Source organism: Solanum lycopersicum, chromosome 5, assembly GCF_036512215.1.
Source record: "Solanum lycopersicum chromosome 5, SLM_r2.1".
NCBI lineage: Eukaryota > Viridiplantae > Streptophyta > Magnoliopsida > Solanales > Solanaceae > Solanum > Solanum lycopersicum.
In genome coordinates, this window is record NC_090804.1 from 16,629,851 (window position 1) to 16,646,608 (window position 16,758).

Consider the following 16,758-nt stretch of genomic DNA (forward strand, 5'->3'; position numbering starts at 1 on the left):
TTAGATTATCCCTCCTTAGGAACAATCGTCCCCGAATGACACTACGATCTATCTATCATAATGCAGTCAGATCATAACACAATCACTATACACAGTCAATCAATAGCAACAATGAATGGAGAGACATGGAAACTTAGACAGAAGAGTAGGAAGTCTAACCTCAAGAGTTGAAAAGATGGGGGTGGCGGGATATCATATAGGCCTTGCCCTCCTGCGTAGCACCCTCAACAAGATCATTTCTCCATAATACCTTACTGTGTAAATCTCCTTGTTCATTAGTCGCTTGACCTGTCTGTCTAAAATCTCAACAGCTACCTTCTTATAGGAAAAAATTTCATCAACCCCCTAACCTTCAACATGTATAAATGATGTTGGATTGCCTTGGCACTTCTTTAACATAGAGACACGAAAGACTGGATGAACAGAAGCTAGTTTCGCAAGCAATGCAAACTGATAAGCCACCTCTCCAACACGTTGTAGGATTTTATATAGCCCAACATACCTCGGACTCAACTTCCCCTTCCTTCCAAATGTAATCACCCCCTTTATAGGTGACATCTTCAAATAGACCTATTCACCAACATAAAACTCTAAGTGCCATTTTTTATTGCTTGCATAAGACTTCTGCCGACTGTTAGCAGTAGCCAACCTGTCCCTAATAACCCTGACCTTTTCTGAGGCCTCATGATTGATCTCTGGACCCATAATAAATGACTATCCAACCTTGAACAACCCAACTAGAGACCTACACCTCTTACGTAGTGCTTCAAACGGTGCCATACTAATGCTAAATTATAGCTATTATTATACGAGAACTCTATCAAAGGCTGATGGTCATCCTAACTACCCTTGGAGTAAATTACGCACGCCCCCAACATGTTCTCCAATGTCGGAATGGTGCGCTCTGCCTGCCCATCAGTCTCAGGATGAAAGGTAGTACTAAGTTTCACCTGCGTGCCTAAACTTTTCTGGAAGAATCTTCAGAAATGTTAAGTAAACTAAGTGCCTCTATCTGAAATGATAGACAAAGGAATCTTATGCCATCTCACAATCTCATAAAATGTAGAGTTTTGCATAATCCTTGGCGTTGTAAGTAGACTTTACAGGGATAAAGTGGGCAGACTTAGTCATCCTGTCCACAATAACTTATATGGAGTCATGTTGTCCCCTAGTCTTCGGAAGACCAACCACATGTCCACATTAATGGCTCCCATTTCTTAGTAGGTATCTCAATGATCTGAGTATGACCGCCAGACTTAAGATGTTCTGCCTTAACCTATTGACAACTAGGACACCTAGCCACATAATCTGCAATGTCCTTCTTCATGCCATCCCACCAATAAATCTGTTTAAGATCATGATACATCTTGGTGGTACCTAGATGTATGGAGTATCTAGAACCATGAGTCTCTGCAATGATCCTAGTTCGCAAATCATCCACATATGGTACACACAACATGTCCTGGTACCTAAGTATGCCGTCATCTCCCAAAGCAAAAAATTCATTCATCTTAACAAACAGTGAGTCCTTCAGCTCCATCAACACAGGATAAAGATGCTGACCTTCCTTGACTTCAACTACTAAGGATGATTCACAACTAGGATGAACTAAAACACCCCCACTAGTAGAATCAACTAACTGCAAGCCCAATATGGGCAATCTGTGTATATCTTTCACCAAATCCTACTTCTCATCATCAACGTGGGTTGTTTTACCCATGCTCATTCTACTCAAAGCATCAGCTACAACATTGGCCTTGCCTAGATGGTAGTGGACATTCATTTCATAGTCCTTCAATATCTCCAACCACCTTGGCTGACGTAGATTCAACTCCCTATGTGTAAACACATACTAAAGACTTTGGTTGTCTGTGAACACATCCACATGAACTCCATACAAGTAGTGCCTCTATAATTTTAGTACAAATACCACAACTAAAAACTCTAGGTCATGAGTGGGATAATTATTTTCATGAACCTTGAGTTTTCTGGCGCATAAGTTATCACCTTAGAAATTTGCATAAGAACACAACCCAAACAAACCCTAGATGAATCACCATACACAGTGTAATTCTCACCACAGTTAGGCAAAGTAAGCAACAGGGCTGAAGTGAGTTTATCCTTAAGCTCATGGAAACTTTCTCACAAGACACCGTCCATTTAAAATTGGCCTTCTTATTAGTCAAAGATGTCAGTGAGACAGCAATTTAAGAAAAACCCTCCACGAACCTGCGATAATAACCAGCCAATCCCAACAAGCTATGAATATCTGTGGGAGAAAGAGTATTTAGCCAGTTCTTAAAAACCTCAGATTTTCGGGGATCTACCTCCGCACTTTTGTCTGACACAACATGACCTAGGAAGTTCATTGATCTACGCCAGAATTCACACTTGTTGTATTTTTCATACAACTGATGTTGTCTAAGTACCTACAAGGTTAGTCTTAAATGCTGCTCATATTCTTCCTTGGTCTGAGAGTAGATGAGAGTGTCATCAATGAATACTATGACGAATGAGTCAAGGTATTCAGGAAAGACCTTGTTCATGAGATACATAAATGCAGCAGGTGCATTCATGAAACCAAATGACATAACTAGGAATTCATAATGACCATAATGGGTACGAAAGGTTGTGTTTAGGATATCTCCATCCCTAACCATGAGTAGATGGTACCCTGAACGAAGATAAATCTTTGAGAAGAAACTAGACCCTTGGAGTTGGTCAAACAAGTCATCTATCCTGGGAAGTGGATACTTATTCTTTATCGTGACTTTGTTGAGCTGCCTATAATCGATGCACATATTAAGGGTTCCATCTATCTTTTTCGCAAACAACACTGGAGCTCCCGAAGGGGATATGCCCGGCTGAATGAAACCCTTATCATTAATTGCACCTTAAACTATTTGAGTTCAGCAGGAGCAATTTCGTAAGGAGGAATTGAAATTGGTTTAGTATCGGGTTCTAAGTCGATACCAAAGTATATCTCTCGAGGGGTAGAAACTCCAAGCAAATAATTAGGAAATACATCTTAGAACTCATTCGGTAAAGGCACTGAGTCTATGGAAGGAACGTTATTATCTAAATCATTAACACTCACCAGGTGACACAATAACCCCTTGGACATTATTTTATTGACTTTAAGGTTCGAAATCAAGGAATTATGAAGAATCGAGTTGTACCCCTCATAAACTAGCTCTTGTTCATTCAGGAAACATAATCTCACAACCCTACTAGGAAAATCTATACAAGCATAAAAACTATGAGGCGAATACATGCAAGGAATAAAATCAAAATCATGCATGGGTAACTCAACCAAGTTTGCAAACATAGTCTTACAACTTACAACTATTGGGCAATCTGTGTATACTCTATAAATTTTTACATTTTCTTTTAAAGGCGTACTAACCACTATAGGATCATGCAAAACTTCAGGTAATATCTCAAAAGTGAGAGCAAGAAAAGGAGTTACAAATGAAAGCATAGACCATGGATCAAGTAAAGCCTAAACAGAAGTTGAGAAAACTTGAAGCATACGTATGACCACAACAGCAGACTTCTGTTGCTCCTTCCTGCCCTAAAGAACATAGAACCTGTTCCACTTAGGAGGCTCGGCTGTTGCTAAATCCTGAGGATTAGGCCTAGGCTGAGTATTATCTCCAGCCTAACCTCTCATATGTGGGCATTCCTTAACCATGTGCCCACTTTTATCGCAAATGAAGCAGGCATTATTGACATGTCTGCACTCTCCAAAGTGAGCATGGACACACCTAACACAATCTTTTTGGGAAGCTGCATCTCACCTCCATTTCCCTTTCTGGGCTCGGGTCATCCTCCTCCAGGTTCTCTACTCCTCTGAGAGTTAGAGTTCCCTGAACTCTGTTGCCCATTTTCTAATCTGGTTTCCGATGGACACCAAAATATTTTCTATTGCCTCCATTACTAGGACCTTCCATATTTTGACGCTTAGGTCTCCTAGAATCACGGATGGCCCTCTTCGTCCAGTCATCCTCTACCTATTGGACATGTACCAGCAACCTAGAGAGGTCCGTGTTATCATGGAGCATTGCAGACCGACACCCCTCCTCCAAATCTCCGTTGATTCCTATGAGGAACCTGCTCATCTCATCCCTGCGGTTAGATACAAGGGAAGTAGCATACTTGGAAATTTTGACAAACTTCAGGGAATACTCTTTCATTGTCATGGATCCTTGCTTAAATAGCTCCCAAGTGACCAGAACTCCGCCCAAAACTCGGTGATCTTGCACCAAGTCTATGCAACATCCTTGAGTTGATAGGAAGCCAACTCAGCTTTTTCCGTATCTGTTACTCCCATAGACACATATATCTTATTCACCTCATCCACAAACTCCTAATGATCCTCCGAATTCTTAAACCCTATGATAATAGGAGGACTGATCCTCGTAAAGTCTCTTAGACTGTCAGCCTTACTGCGAACCAGTGGATTCTCACTCCAAACATTCTGTCGGTTGACCTACTCAGTCATGGCCTTGGCCTGCATAGTGATCGTATGTGCTATTGGTCAAGAGATTCCCTCACCTCAGCATCAGCCAACCCAACAAGATTAACTGGCATAACTACTCCTTCAACTGGAGCCTGGGTGGAACCTGATTTCCCCCAACAACTATTCCTCCCCTCTTTTGAGCAATTGTTCTCCTAGTATTCATTTTCCGGAAAAAACAAGGATTCATGTTATACATGCCCATAACACCAAGAAAATCATACATTAGGAAAGGCACAATAAGATCAGAAGAGTAAAAATTTTCCTACGCATCATGCCGTCTCTAATTCAGGATAGTAGTGCAGTTCACTACCATGACTTAGAAACTACTCAATGTGGTTCATGTTAACTTATTATCCTCTGAATTTAAACTAACGCTTAGAAACCAACTTTGTCACAACCAGATTCTTGACCCAAGATGATATCAAAGTTGTAGACCTTCCAGAAGTCACAGACAAGCCTATGTATGTCATTCTTACTTAATCTAGGTTAATTGTAGCGGAAAATTTTAAATTTTTGTTTTCTTATTTCATGCTAAACATTTTAAACTTAACATCATCGCGTTCATAAATCAACCTATAATATAGATATAATTAAATGAAACAAATAGTTTATTGTTGCATTAAAAAGATTCTTGACAAAAAGGCACCAATACAAAGTCTGAACAAAAGTGGAAAAAAACACTAGTGGAACATGCTCCACTAGCTATAGCCTACATCGAAGCTAGATAATAACGGTAGACGTCACCTAAAGAATGAGAGCCTACTAGGTATGGATGAAATTTCCACGTCCAGATAGCTGCAACGTCAACCTGTAAGCTCTAGCGTCCACCTGTGCCTGCACCTTAAATTGTAGAATTATATAGGATTAGTACACACTTATACTATGTGTGGGTATATGCAAGCACACACCAAGGACATAATGAGTAAGACCAACTCTTTACTAAAAACATAATTATGGAAAGTCAAGTCAGTGGAATTGCTAATATGGGATTAGGAAAGTTAGTGAGCTTTCTAAAATTGCATTGGGAAAGTTATTCTATGAGAGTAAACTGCTTCATCATACTTATCTTATTGCACAAATCATATAACATCTTACAGAGAGCACATAACATATTGCATATAGCACTTACCAATTTTCATATAATTCATTCATACTCCATGAGACCTTTGAATCATGGACTTGACATTAAGACTTCCCAAAATGAGAGCTCAACATATAGGACCTCAACCAGGGAGTCTTCTTTAGCAAACAAAGAGTCTGCTTCATTCATTCATATGTACTTCTCTTCATTTCGTTCATAGGCTAGCGTGAACACCAACTATAACTAGGATTTAGTTTAAGATTTTCATCGGGTTCATTGTGCAATGATCAAGAATGACCTAGTGTCATTACTTAGGTCTAGATCAGCTCTTCATTATCCTATTCTCACACCTTTGGTATAATTCATTTCATTGTGTACATCATTGAGGCTGGCGTCACTCATTCATGGGGAACGTTAAAATTATCCGACATAGATCATGTGAGCATCATGAAATCCACTGTCTACCCCACACCTAAAAGAAGTGGAATCACCGTCCAAAGTGACCTAAAACATGCTAGCGTAAATGGGAATCGAACTCCGCCAGATGCCTATATTGACAGTAGCTTCAAAGACTAGGAGATGCAAGAATACCCATACCCGGCATGTCGGATATTCTAATCTCATGAGATTTACCTGAACCTCCACCTTCCCGAAAGAAGGCATCACCACTCTTAGCTAGTCTATTGGTGCTCTCTATGAAGTTCCATTACATTCAACTCATATGTCATGGAGTTGGCCTCTAGTATGAGCACATCATAGGTCAATAGATGATTTCTCATATTATCATTAGTATTAAGTATATTATTCTCAATAATTTCATTTAAGTGTTCATATTGACTTGCCTCTTCATTAACTTTACAATCTCATAGGTGAGTACATTTTTGTAAAATTTACTTAGACTCATTTGAGATTGCTCTCATCTTTTAGGTTAGCCTCATATAACTATTTCACCACATTCACTAACATTAGAACATTTTCTCTTCATAATACTCATCCCTGTTTACGTGACTGTTCATTTCATTATATCCCAATACACTTGGACATTTAATGTGTTTCACAATATTACTTAACCCTTCTAAGGTTTTTTTATTTCATTGTTCATTTCATTATTTCATTATTTCATTGTTCATTTCATCATTTTATTATTCATACATCTTCGGTTCACTTATTTTTACACGTATCCTAGACTTATGGCTCTATATATACAACACATGAGGCTTCGTTCACAGTTTGTTTAAGTTATTCATATCTTCCTAAGATTATGTGGTACAATACTTATGCATCTTGTATGTATGCAAAGATCTCGATTTCAATCTAAGTAGGCATCATTATTCTTGAATATTCAATTCATGTACGACTTATGTATTAATAAAAAATTTGGGCAAGGGAACCCGGTTTCGAATCCCTTGGACAACACTAACATTTTTCATTAATTTTAATTTATCCTATACGGCTTGGGGACCCATGATTAAGACCCAACACCTTCATTTTCTTTTCCTTTTTTTTTCATTTTCTCTATCTTTGCCGAGGGGTTTGGGATCGAACCCCCACAACCCCTTTTTATTTTAATTTTTTTTTGGCTTCTTCGAGTTGACCATGAGGTTGTGGGATAAAACCCCCGTAGCCTAACTTTATTTTTTATTTAGCTCTCTTTTTCCTCATTGAGATTGTGGGTTCGATTTTCATGCCTCACACTTATATTCTTTTCATTTTTCATTAAGCTAGATCGAGAGTCTGTAGGTTCGAATCCCACTCCTTTCATTTCTTATTTTCAAACTTTGTTTTCAATCCAAGACCATGGTTCAAATCTCCCTCACCATATTTATTTTAACCTTTATATTTTCATGGTTTTTAACATGGTGATGTCACGGGTTCAATGCTCCAGACCTCATTTGTATTAATTCATTTTTTCACAACATCTTAAACCCTCTTAACTTGAACGAAACTCATCATTTGAAACTGGAAAATTTGTAGCTTTTCTTCAGCATCTTTTCATCAAGTTGCGCATTAGTTATTTGGGAATTTCATAGTTCATTTAGAACGTTTTAGGTGCATTTTTATGGATACTATTAGCTAAAGGTTTCTCACTCAATAAAGCTAAATTACACTTTATATGAATATCACGATTTACACAAATTTATGCACGTAATATCACAACCATAACATTATAATTTTTGAGCCTTAACCCGAGAACACCTAGTAACGTTCACATTTATGCACACACATGCACATAATTTCGGAACACATAGGTTTTTATTAAATCGATTTTATACACACAAACATGAACATATTCAACAGGAAAACACAATACATGCCTAGTATCTACCAGCAAACATACCCAACCTACAAATCATTGGGAGGTAGTGACAGGGACATGCAACGGGGAAACAACTCTAGTTTTTTAAACAGAATATATTGAATCTTAAGGGGTCTCTTGGGAAAGGGACCAAGAGAGAAGAGAACCCATACATTTTTGACGTTCAAAACCTCTACTTTATGCCTACAAACTTCTCCAAGCACACGTCCAACAACAAAAGTTCAACACCCCACTCGACGGTAAACCTTCTCTTTGCCTACATTATTGATTAACATTAGTTTTTCTTATATTTTTGTGTAAGTTCTTCAAGTGTGAAGAACCTTGGTAAATTTTATATTCTTGAATCTTATTTGGAAGAGATAAATGTGAGTGGGATAAGAGAGATTGAACGTGAAAGTGAGATCGATGTGAGAGAGTGAGAGTTTTATTAGGCTTAGGAGTTTAGTTTAGGACTTAGTAAAATAAGGTTTTTATTGAATGATAAAAATCTGATTTCTCTTTTATTTTAAAGAATATAATAAATAATAAATATTAATTAATTTCATTAATTTACCAACTTAAATTAAAACAAATTTAATTCATTACTTCCACCTAGGTTCAAACCTAGATGGAGCAAGACTTCACTCTAAGAGCCAAGTTTTTGCCCTCTATCCCCAAAATACCCGTCCACCTTATTAGTTTAATAATTAATTATATATTTAGGGTAATTACAATACTACGCTTTTCCTGGAAAAAGACCATTTTAATCCTAAAACCTCCAAACTTATGATTTCCCTTTTATAACTTCGGTAAAGACTCATCCGAGTAAATCTTCATATTCGGGAGCCCTACATGATTAGACCCAACCTTTACTAGCTCAACTTACTCCACAAGTTACTTGAGTTAGCTGTTTTAAGGGTTCAGAGGTCTTGTTCTACGCGCATCAAGCGGTGTGAACCCAGTCTAATCGTAGGCATTCTATACACATTAAACATTACTTAGCATATCCATTTTTCGGGTTGTTACAACAACAAGGCACACTCTCTCAATTTCACTATTCTTGGGACGTCATTGTTGTATCTTGACATTTATACTCTAACACTTCCTAATTGAGTTCCTTTTATTTGATTAAGCTTATAACCATTGTTTTAAGGCTTTGATCATAAAGTGAGGCTCTAGAGTAGGTCATTGAACTTCTTGTGTTTTCCATTATGCCCCCCTAAGGAACATTCATCCTCGAATGACATCTAAATCATTTTATAGGTAGAGAAAGAGACTCAATACTACACGCACAATCGAAAAGAACAACAACACAAAACCATTATGAGTCACAGCTCATTGAAGTACTTTACAACTACCTTCAACACATAAACATGACATTACACATAACAACTCAATTAACATTTTGTCGCATATAAGAGCTCCATATTTCACATTTCCCAAAGATGAGCTATCTTCTAAATATCAACATGGTCTCAACGTTTACATCAAGGCTTAACATGCTATTAACATGCTCACTACAATTCTCATGAAGACAACTCTACGCATAACATAATAGTGCAAGTTAAAATAAATTTCTTCAAACTTATTTTAGCATGAACCTTTATAAAGATATGTACATGATTATCAAAAGAAGACAAATTCAAATTACTTAAAAATTTATTTTAAGAGGAACTACTAACTTCAACTTTGACTAGAAGTAAAAATAAAGAGATGAGGGTAGTCAGACTTCATGTCGGTCTCAGCCTCCCATGTTGCACCCTCAACAAGATTTTTTCTCCATAAGAATTTTATGGAGACAACCTCTTTATTCCTCAACTTTTTTACTTGTCGATCTAGGTACTCAATCGGAACCTATTCTTAAGAAAGGTTCTCATTTACTCCCAACCCTTCAATCGAGAAATTCAACACAGCGTCACCTATTCATTTCTTGAGCATAAAAACATGAAATACCTAGTGAACCAGGGATAACTCACTTGGTAAATTCAAGTCATAAGAATGTTTCCCGGCCCATTTCAATATCTCATAAGTATACACATACCAGGGAATAAGCTTATCCTTTTTTTACCAAATCTTATCACCCATTTCATGGGTGATATCTTCAAGTAGACCCAATCACCTATTTCAGTGTCAAATTCTCTTCTTCTATTCTTAGCGTAAGATTTTACCGACTAAAGGTTGTCTTTAACCTATCCCTTATCATTTGAACTTTTTTCGTAGCCTCATAGAATATCTCGAGATGAAAAAGTGATAACTCTACTACCTGAAACCACCAAACAAGAGACCTACATCTCCTACCAAAGAATACTTCAAAAGGTGCCATCGAAATACACGAATAGTATCTATTAATGTAGGAGAACTATATCGACAATGGGTAATCATCCAATTTACCCTGGAATTAAATGACATAATGTCTTAACATATCATCTACGGTTTAATTGGTACGTTCTGCTGGACCATCCATTTGAGGATGTAAAACGGTACTAAGTTTAACTTGAGTACAAACCTCTTTTGGAAAGATGTCCAAAAATGAGAAGTTTATTAGGCACCTCTATCCTAGATGACAAAAAAAGGGATTCAATGTAAAATTCTAATCTCATTAAGGTACAACCTGTTCCTCAACCGAATTTGTAGATTTGACGGGGATAAAGTGGGAATATTATGTTAATCTATTAAAAATAATATATATATTTTGCCTACATGTCCGAGGAAAACACACTACAAAATCCATATTAATATCTTCCAATTTCAATGTAGGGACATTCATTACTTGAGTTGAGCCTTTCGGTCTTTGATGTTCGACCTTGACTTTTTTACATTTAGGAAACGTAGCCACAAACTCCACTATAGTTCTTTTCAATCCGTACCACAAATAGACCCGTTGAAAATAATGATACATTTTTGTCACACCCCATTGAATGGAATATAAGGAATCATGAGCTTCTACCAAATTTTGTCTTCTTAGGTTATCAACATCCAGCACACAAAATCTACCTTGGTACCTAAATACCCCATCAGCACCTTGGGAAATTGATTCATTGAGCTTATCAAGAATAGATTCCTTCAATTCCATTAATAGAGGATCAAGGTGTTTCTTAGATTTCACCTCCTGCAAAAAAGATTATTCAGAATTATAATGAACCATCGAACCTCCATTCGGCGAACTTCCAAATGAATACCCAACCAAGCAAATCTATTTACCTCTTTGACTAACTCTTTATTATCATTAGGGATATGGGCTACAATATCCATTGACATTCTACTCAGAGTGTCCGCGACCACATTGACCTTGCCAGAGTGGTAAAGAACACTCATGTTATAATCTTTGATATGTTCCAACTATGTTCTTTGTCAGAGATTCAAATCCTCACATATTGAAGACTTTTGTGGTCTGTGAACACATCCACATGTACTCATAAAGATAATTCCTCCATATTTTCAATGCAACCACAATGGCCGCAAGTTCAAGATCATGAGTTGGATAGTTTTTCTCTTGAACCTTGAGTTAAATATAGGTGTACGCTATCACCTTACCATGATTCACAATTACACAACCAAAAACTACTCGAGAAGTGTAAAAATACTTTACAAACACTTAAGTACCCTTCGATAAACTCAACCCTGAAGCGGAGGTAAGCTTATCTTTGAACTATTGGAAGCTTCTTTCACAAGCTTCTAACCACTCAAAATAAATTTATTTTGATTTAAGGTTGTTAAAGAAGAAGTAATGAATGCAAACCCATCAATAAATCTCCTATTCTACCCGTCTAAACCTAAGAATATTCGAAAATCTATTGGAGTAAAGGTCTAGGGTAATTGATAACTATTTCTGTTTTCGACGGACCGACCTCTATACCCTTACTTGATATAATATGACCAAAAAATCAACCAATCTCAATAAAAATTCACACTTACTATATTTAGCAAAGAGTTAACATTCATTGAGGATTTGTAATACGACCCTCAAATGACTTATATGATAATCCTCACACTTTGAATATACCATGGTATCATCAATAAAGACAATTAAAAAAATTCAAGGTAAAACTGGAACACTCTATTCATATGGTCCATAAAAGTGGTCGGGGCATTTGTAACACAAAACAAAGAATATGAACAAATAATGTCCATAATAGTTCAAAAAGTTGTTCCGGGATGTGTTCACCTCTCACCCTAAGTTGGTGGTATCCAAACCACAAACCGATTTTTGAAAAGTAAATTGTTCTTTGAAGTTGATAAAAAAAATCATCATTCCTAGGTAGAGGATACCTATTCTTTATGATGACCTTCTTCAATTAGTTTTAGTCATTCTACGAGACCTATCTTTCTTTTTCACAAATAATACTGAAGCACCCCATGTTGATATGCTAGGTTATATTAAAACCTTTTCAACCAAATATTTAAGTTGATCCTTCAAGTCTTTCAACTCAGCTTGACCCATACAACAAGAAGGAATTGATATAGTTTTTATCCGGCAACAAATGTATTCCGAATTCTATTTCCCTTTTGGGAAGAATTTAGTGTAAATCATCGGGAATGAAATTTGAAAAATCCTTCAGTACGGGGACCGAATCTAAAGGAAAAGTCTAGGATTTAAGGTCCTTCACCCTCATAACATGATAATGTCAACGCTTTTAAATCATCTTACAACCTTTTAGACAGATTGATTCAACCTCTAGAAATTGAGTTTTTACCCTTCCATTCTAAGATCGGTTTATTAGGAAATTGGAAGTTAACTACCCTTGTTCTACAATGAATGGAAGCAAAACAAACATGTAAAAAATCTATGTCCAAGATGATATCAAAGTCCAAAATATCAAGTTTTACCAAATCGACCAATGTAACTTTATTGGGTAATAATTTGGGAAAACTCCTATGTACACTTTTAGAAGCAATGGTGTCACCAACCAAAATAATAACAGAAAAAGGTTCAATTGAAACATCGGGTAACACATCAAACTTCATGGCCACTAAAAGATTTACAAAAGATAATGTGGCACTTGATATAGTAATGTAAAAATATTAATAGAAAATACTTGTAACATACATTCGACAAAATCGGGAGAATCCTCTTGATCAACGCTAAAGCAGAGAGCATAATAGAAATTTTTCTTAGGAGCATAGAGATTGGGAGCACTATCTTGTGCTTGATAATTTTCCCTTACTTGACCCTTCATCATAGGGAAATCCCTCTCAATGTGACCAGTATTACCACAACTATAACATTTTCCTGTGCTAACTACACATTTGACTACATGTTTTATGCCACACTTAGTACAAATGGGTTTATCAACATAGGGACAATGACCTTTCCCCTCCTGAGGCTTTGGTGTAGACCCGATACCCTTGTGTATCACTGGGGTGTTAGAAGGTCCTTGGTTGGAAAAAATCTTCTTAAACCTTGTCTTATCTTGAACCTCAGATCTAGTATTCGAATAATTTCTATCTTCAACCCTTGTCTTCCTCAATTCCTTACGAACTTGCTTAATCTTATGCTCCTCAATTTGTTCAGCATAGTCCATGCTAGGAAACAACATAGTTGACTTACATTAATTAAACAAAAGATACGATATCCCCCATAACAAATTTTTTCATCTTAGCCGTTCAATTCGTCACCAGTATAGGAGTTTTTTTTACAGTTCAGTGACCTTAAGGATATACTCCTTTATAGTCATAGACCGTTAGCGAAGGTTACTAAATTCTTGCATTTTCCTCTCCCTTAATTTTAAGGGGAAAACCTATCAAGGAAAGTAGTCTTGAATTCCCCCAAGTAATCCATCCTTCTCTAACCAGTCTCTCCTTTTTCCATTGCTCATATAAAACTTGAGCCATATCTTTGACTTGATAAGCGGCCAGTTCCGCCTTTTCTAGAGAAGTCACACACATGTCATCTCGCACCTTGAATACTTCATGTATAAACCCTTGTGGGCCTTCTTCAACCTTGGAGGAAAAGAATGTAGGGAGATTCATCCTTGTGAAATCCCTTATCCTTAATGTGGTGGTTCTAGCATTGGGATTCACCTATACACTAGCATCCCTAGAAACATGAGTAGCCAAAACATGAGTCAAGGTATGAATGGCCTCCTTTATCTCAACATAAAACATAGCCCCTTTTTCAATATGAGCATGAGGGTTTTAAGGATATTGAGGGGGAACCACCTCATTCACATTTTATTCATTTCCTATAAGCACTCTCGAGGCATGACATAGGAAAACCAAGAATATGAGAATTTACTAAGCATCATATAACCTCTAATTCATAGGTATTGCGCGCTTCACAATTATGAACAATACTCTACTTGACGTTTTTTAGTGGGACATCAATCCTAGGATTATTCAACCGCATGATGTGATTCCAAGTTTGTCACGTTAGAGGAGTAGCCCCTAGACATAACCGACCTCTTCTTCCTCGAAGTGGCCTTAGACTAGACTTTATCATATATTATTTTCCATAACATAGGTAGAGAAAATGTGTAAAATTTAAAACTTTAACAGATGAAGTATACTAGGATATCTCGTTTATCATAAATGAATTTTCATAGACTTCTTATTGATGATGTTTACATAAACGTCTCATTAAACAACACAACAATATCATAACTAGTCTAATATTGTCTCACACATAACCATATATCATAGAAGTATAATATTTAAGCATAACACTTACACAATTACAATATGCCTCATATAGGTTTACAACAATGTCTCAGAAGATAAGGAAAGAACAATTGTCTTTGGAATAGTCTATACTCATACTGCTAGAAAAGTGACATCATCCTCGGACTTGAGTACTCACCAACAAATTGGGAAAAGATCAAAGTCTTCCTTTCAAACGGCATTGAATCTCTTCAATAGCCTGAACATACATTGTTTTGAAAAAGTGAGAAAATATGTTACTACATCACACGTACTTTGTATGGATTCTATGCATAAAAAACATCAATGCATGAGAAAAGGGACATTTTAGTCAAAATCATTTTTTATACCAATTTAACCCAACATGCATGTACAATCAGCATTTTATGTCAACTGAACATAATACTAACCCCACCCACGGACAACCGAAACAATACATTGTGCAATGCAAAGATTAGATTTCCACAACCCTATCCAAAGCTAAGTATCACATAGAGTGACATGCTTAATACATACAACATAACCTCATATTTCATCATGACATTCTTTATTCATAAATATCACTCATAGCTTATCAAGAAAAAACATAATAAATTTAATCATACGAGAACTCAACAAGGACCATTGCTTAGAATCCCACAAGTGCAATGTGTAAGAGAAGTCTCATACCCTCAATCAGACATATGTAGAGACCTTTTAGAAAATCCCTAATAGGAGTTTATACACTTAACTTTTTCATTTACTTTTACATTAGGAAAAGAACTTGCAATAACCGACATTAGACAATGTGAGATACATGGATTGTGGTGTTCAACTCCCATACCGGAAAGAGTTCATTATCACTTGCATAAGGAGTGACCTTTCATATATAGATATCTATGTGGGTCCACTAATCTAGAGTCCTATGTTGTCACATAATTAAGGGTCAAAGAGATTGTTAGTAGAAACCCTAACTTACTACACGTGGGGGTTTCCATCTTACGAGACAACACATAACTTGAGAATACAGACATGCTAAACGTTAGGAAACCCATGTTTAGAGTCGTACTTACTATGTGTGAGACCCTATATCATTTAGTTGTCTTTCACTACTAACAATATATTCCGTTTAGTAGTTATCGTTATTCATCATACAAGTTCACATTAGTCTCTTCTAGACCCTTATGTACACATCTTATCGTAATAGCTCATAGGTAATCATAAGTGAGAACAATCCTTTAATTTTACAAACCACTAACAAGTGAGTAAATGTTGCACTTAATACTTTATTATAATCATAAGAACTACTTTCAATCATATTGTAATAATATAATAACATGCACACATATTTCATAGCTAATTCAAGTGTCTAGGGTTATGATGAGGAGTACTTGTTATAAACACCAAAACCACTCATAAGACATCATATCATTACTATCTGAGTAACTCATCTTTCATAATTGAATTCAAGCAGAACCAACCTTCACACCTTCTTGCTCTTTTATAGCCTTCATACTTCCATTACCCAAAAATATATGATCGATACGTAAAGAATGTTAATTAAAGATTTAATACATAGAAATTGTCACTCGACATAATCCATATACTCATCATCTTCTACAATTGCCACACAAATTTAAAGGTACAATGAGCTTAGGGTTGAACAAGGGTATAAGGGGAAATTTCAAGTTATTACCAACAATTAGACATAATTACATAGTTAATCTACAATAAGGAATTATAATTAATAAAATTCAATAAGATTTTTTGTTTGAAAAGAGGATTCATGTATAAATACAAACCCTAGTCTTAGCAGATGCTTGAAAATCTCTTTGAAATAACCTCTTGGGTAAAAAAATCCCATGAGTGAAATAAACAATACCTTAGGGATGATAACAACGAATTAAATTTGGATTCCTTGGTGAAGTCGTCCTCCTCTTAAAGCTCTAGTGTTCCTTCAATGGAGGTTTCAGTTAGGGAAGAGAGAAGTTAGAGCTAAGTGGGGTTTGGGAATTTAGGTTACTTTATTTACGTAGAGCTTGTGTACCGAGGTTTCAGGGTATTTTTAATGTTTTTTCCATAAAGTTAGTGGGTTTCCAAAAGCCTTTTTGAATTGATTTTTATGTAAGTTTCTCCTTATTTACAGGAAACCTATCCAAAGATGAACGAGGAAGTTTTTGAGCGAGAAATGCAGAAGAGACCACCTACGGAGCCTATGAGGGTCCGTTGAGTCTTTGAAGGCCC

General features: G+C 36.4%; 1 protein-coding gene across 1 annotated transcript; it reads right to left on the reverse strand.

The window, feature by feature from the left end:
- Nucleotides 1-1,276: 1,276 nt before the first annotated feature.
- On the reverse strand, nucleotides 1,277-3,887 carry LOC138348679 (uncharacterized). The gene is made up of 3 exons (XM_069298249.1): nucleotides 3,801-3,887; nucleotides 3,407-3,502; nucleotides 1,277-1,639 (listed from the first exon to the last, which is right to left on the reverse strand). The coding sequence occupies exons 1-3, from the start codon at nucleotides 3,885-3,887 to the stop codon at nucleotides 1,277-1,279; spliced, it is 546 nt and encodes a 181-aa protein (XP_069154350.1).
- Nucleotides 3,888-16,758: the final 12,871 nt, after the last annotated feature.

Bases quoted from the DNA above. Each gene is read 5' to 3' on its own strand.
- LOC138348679 (XM_069298249.1), bottom strand. From the start codon at position 3,887: ATGGGCAACAGAGTTCAGGGAACTCTAACTCTCAGAGGAGTAGAGAAC. The intron at 3,503-3,800 runs GTGAGATGCAGC...ACTTCTGTTTAG, and splicing joins GCCCAGAAAGGGAAATGGAG to GCTTTACTTGATCCATGGTC. The intron at 1,640-3,406 runs GTTAGTACGCCT...TTGGGCTTGCAG, and splicing joins TTTTGCATGATCCTATAGTG to TTAGTTGATTCTACTAGTGG.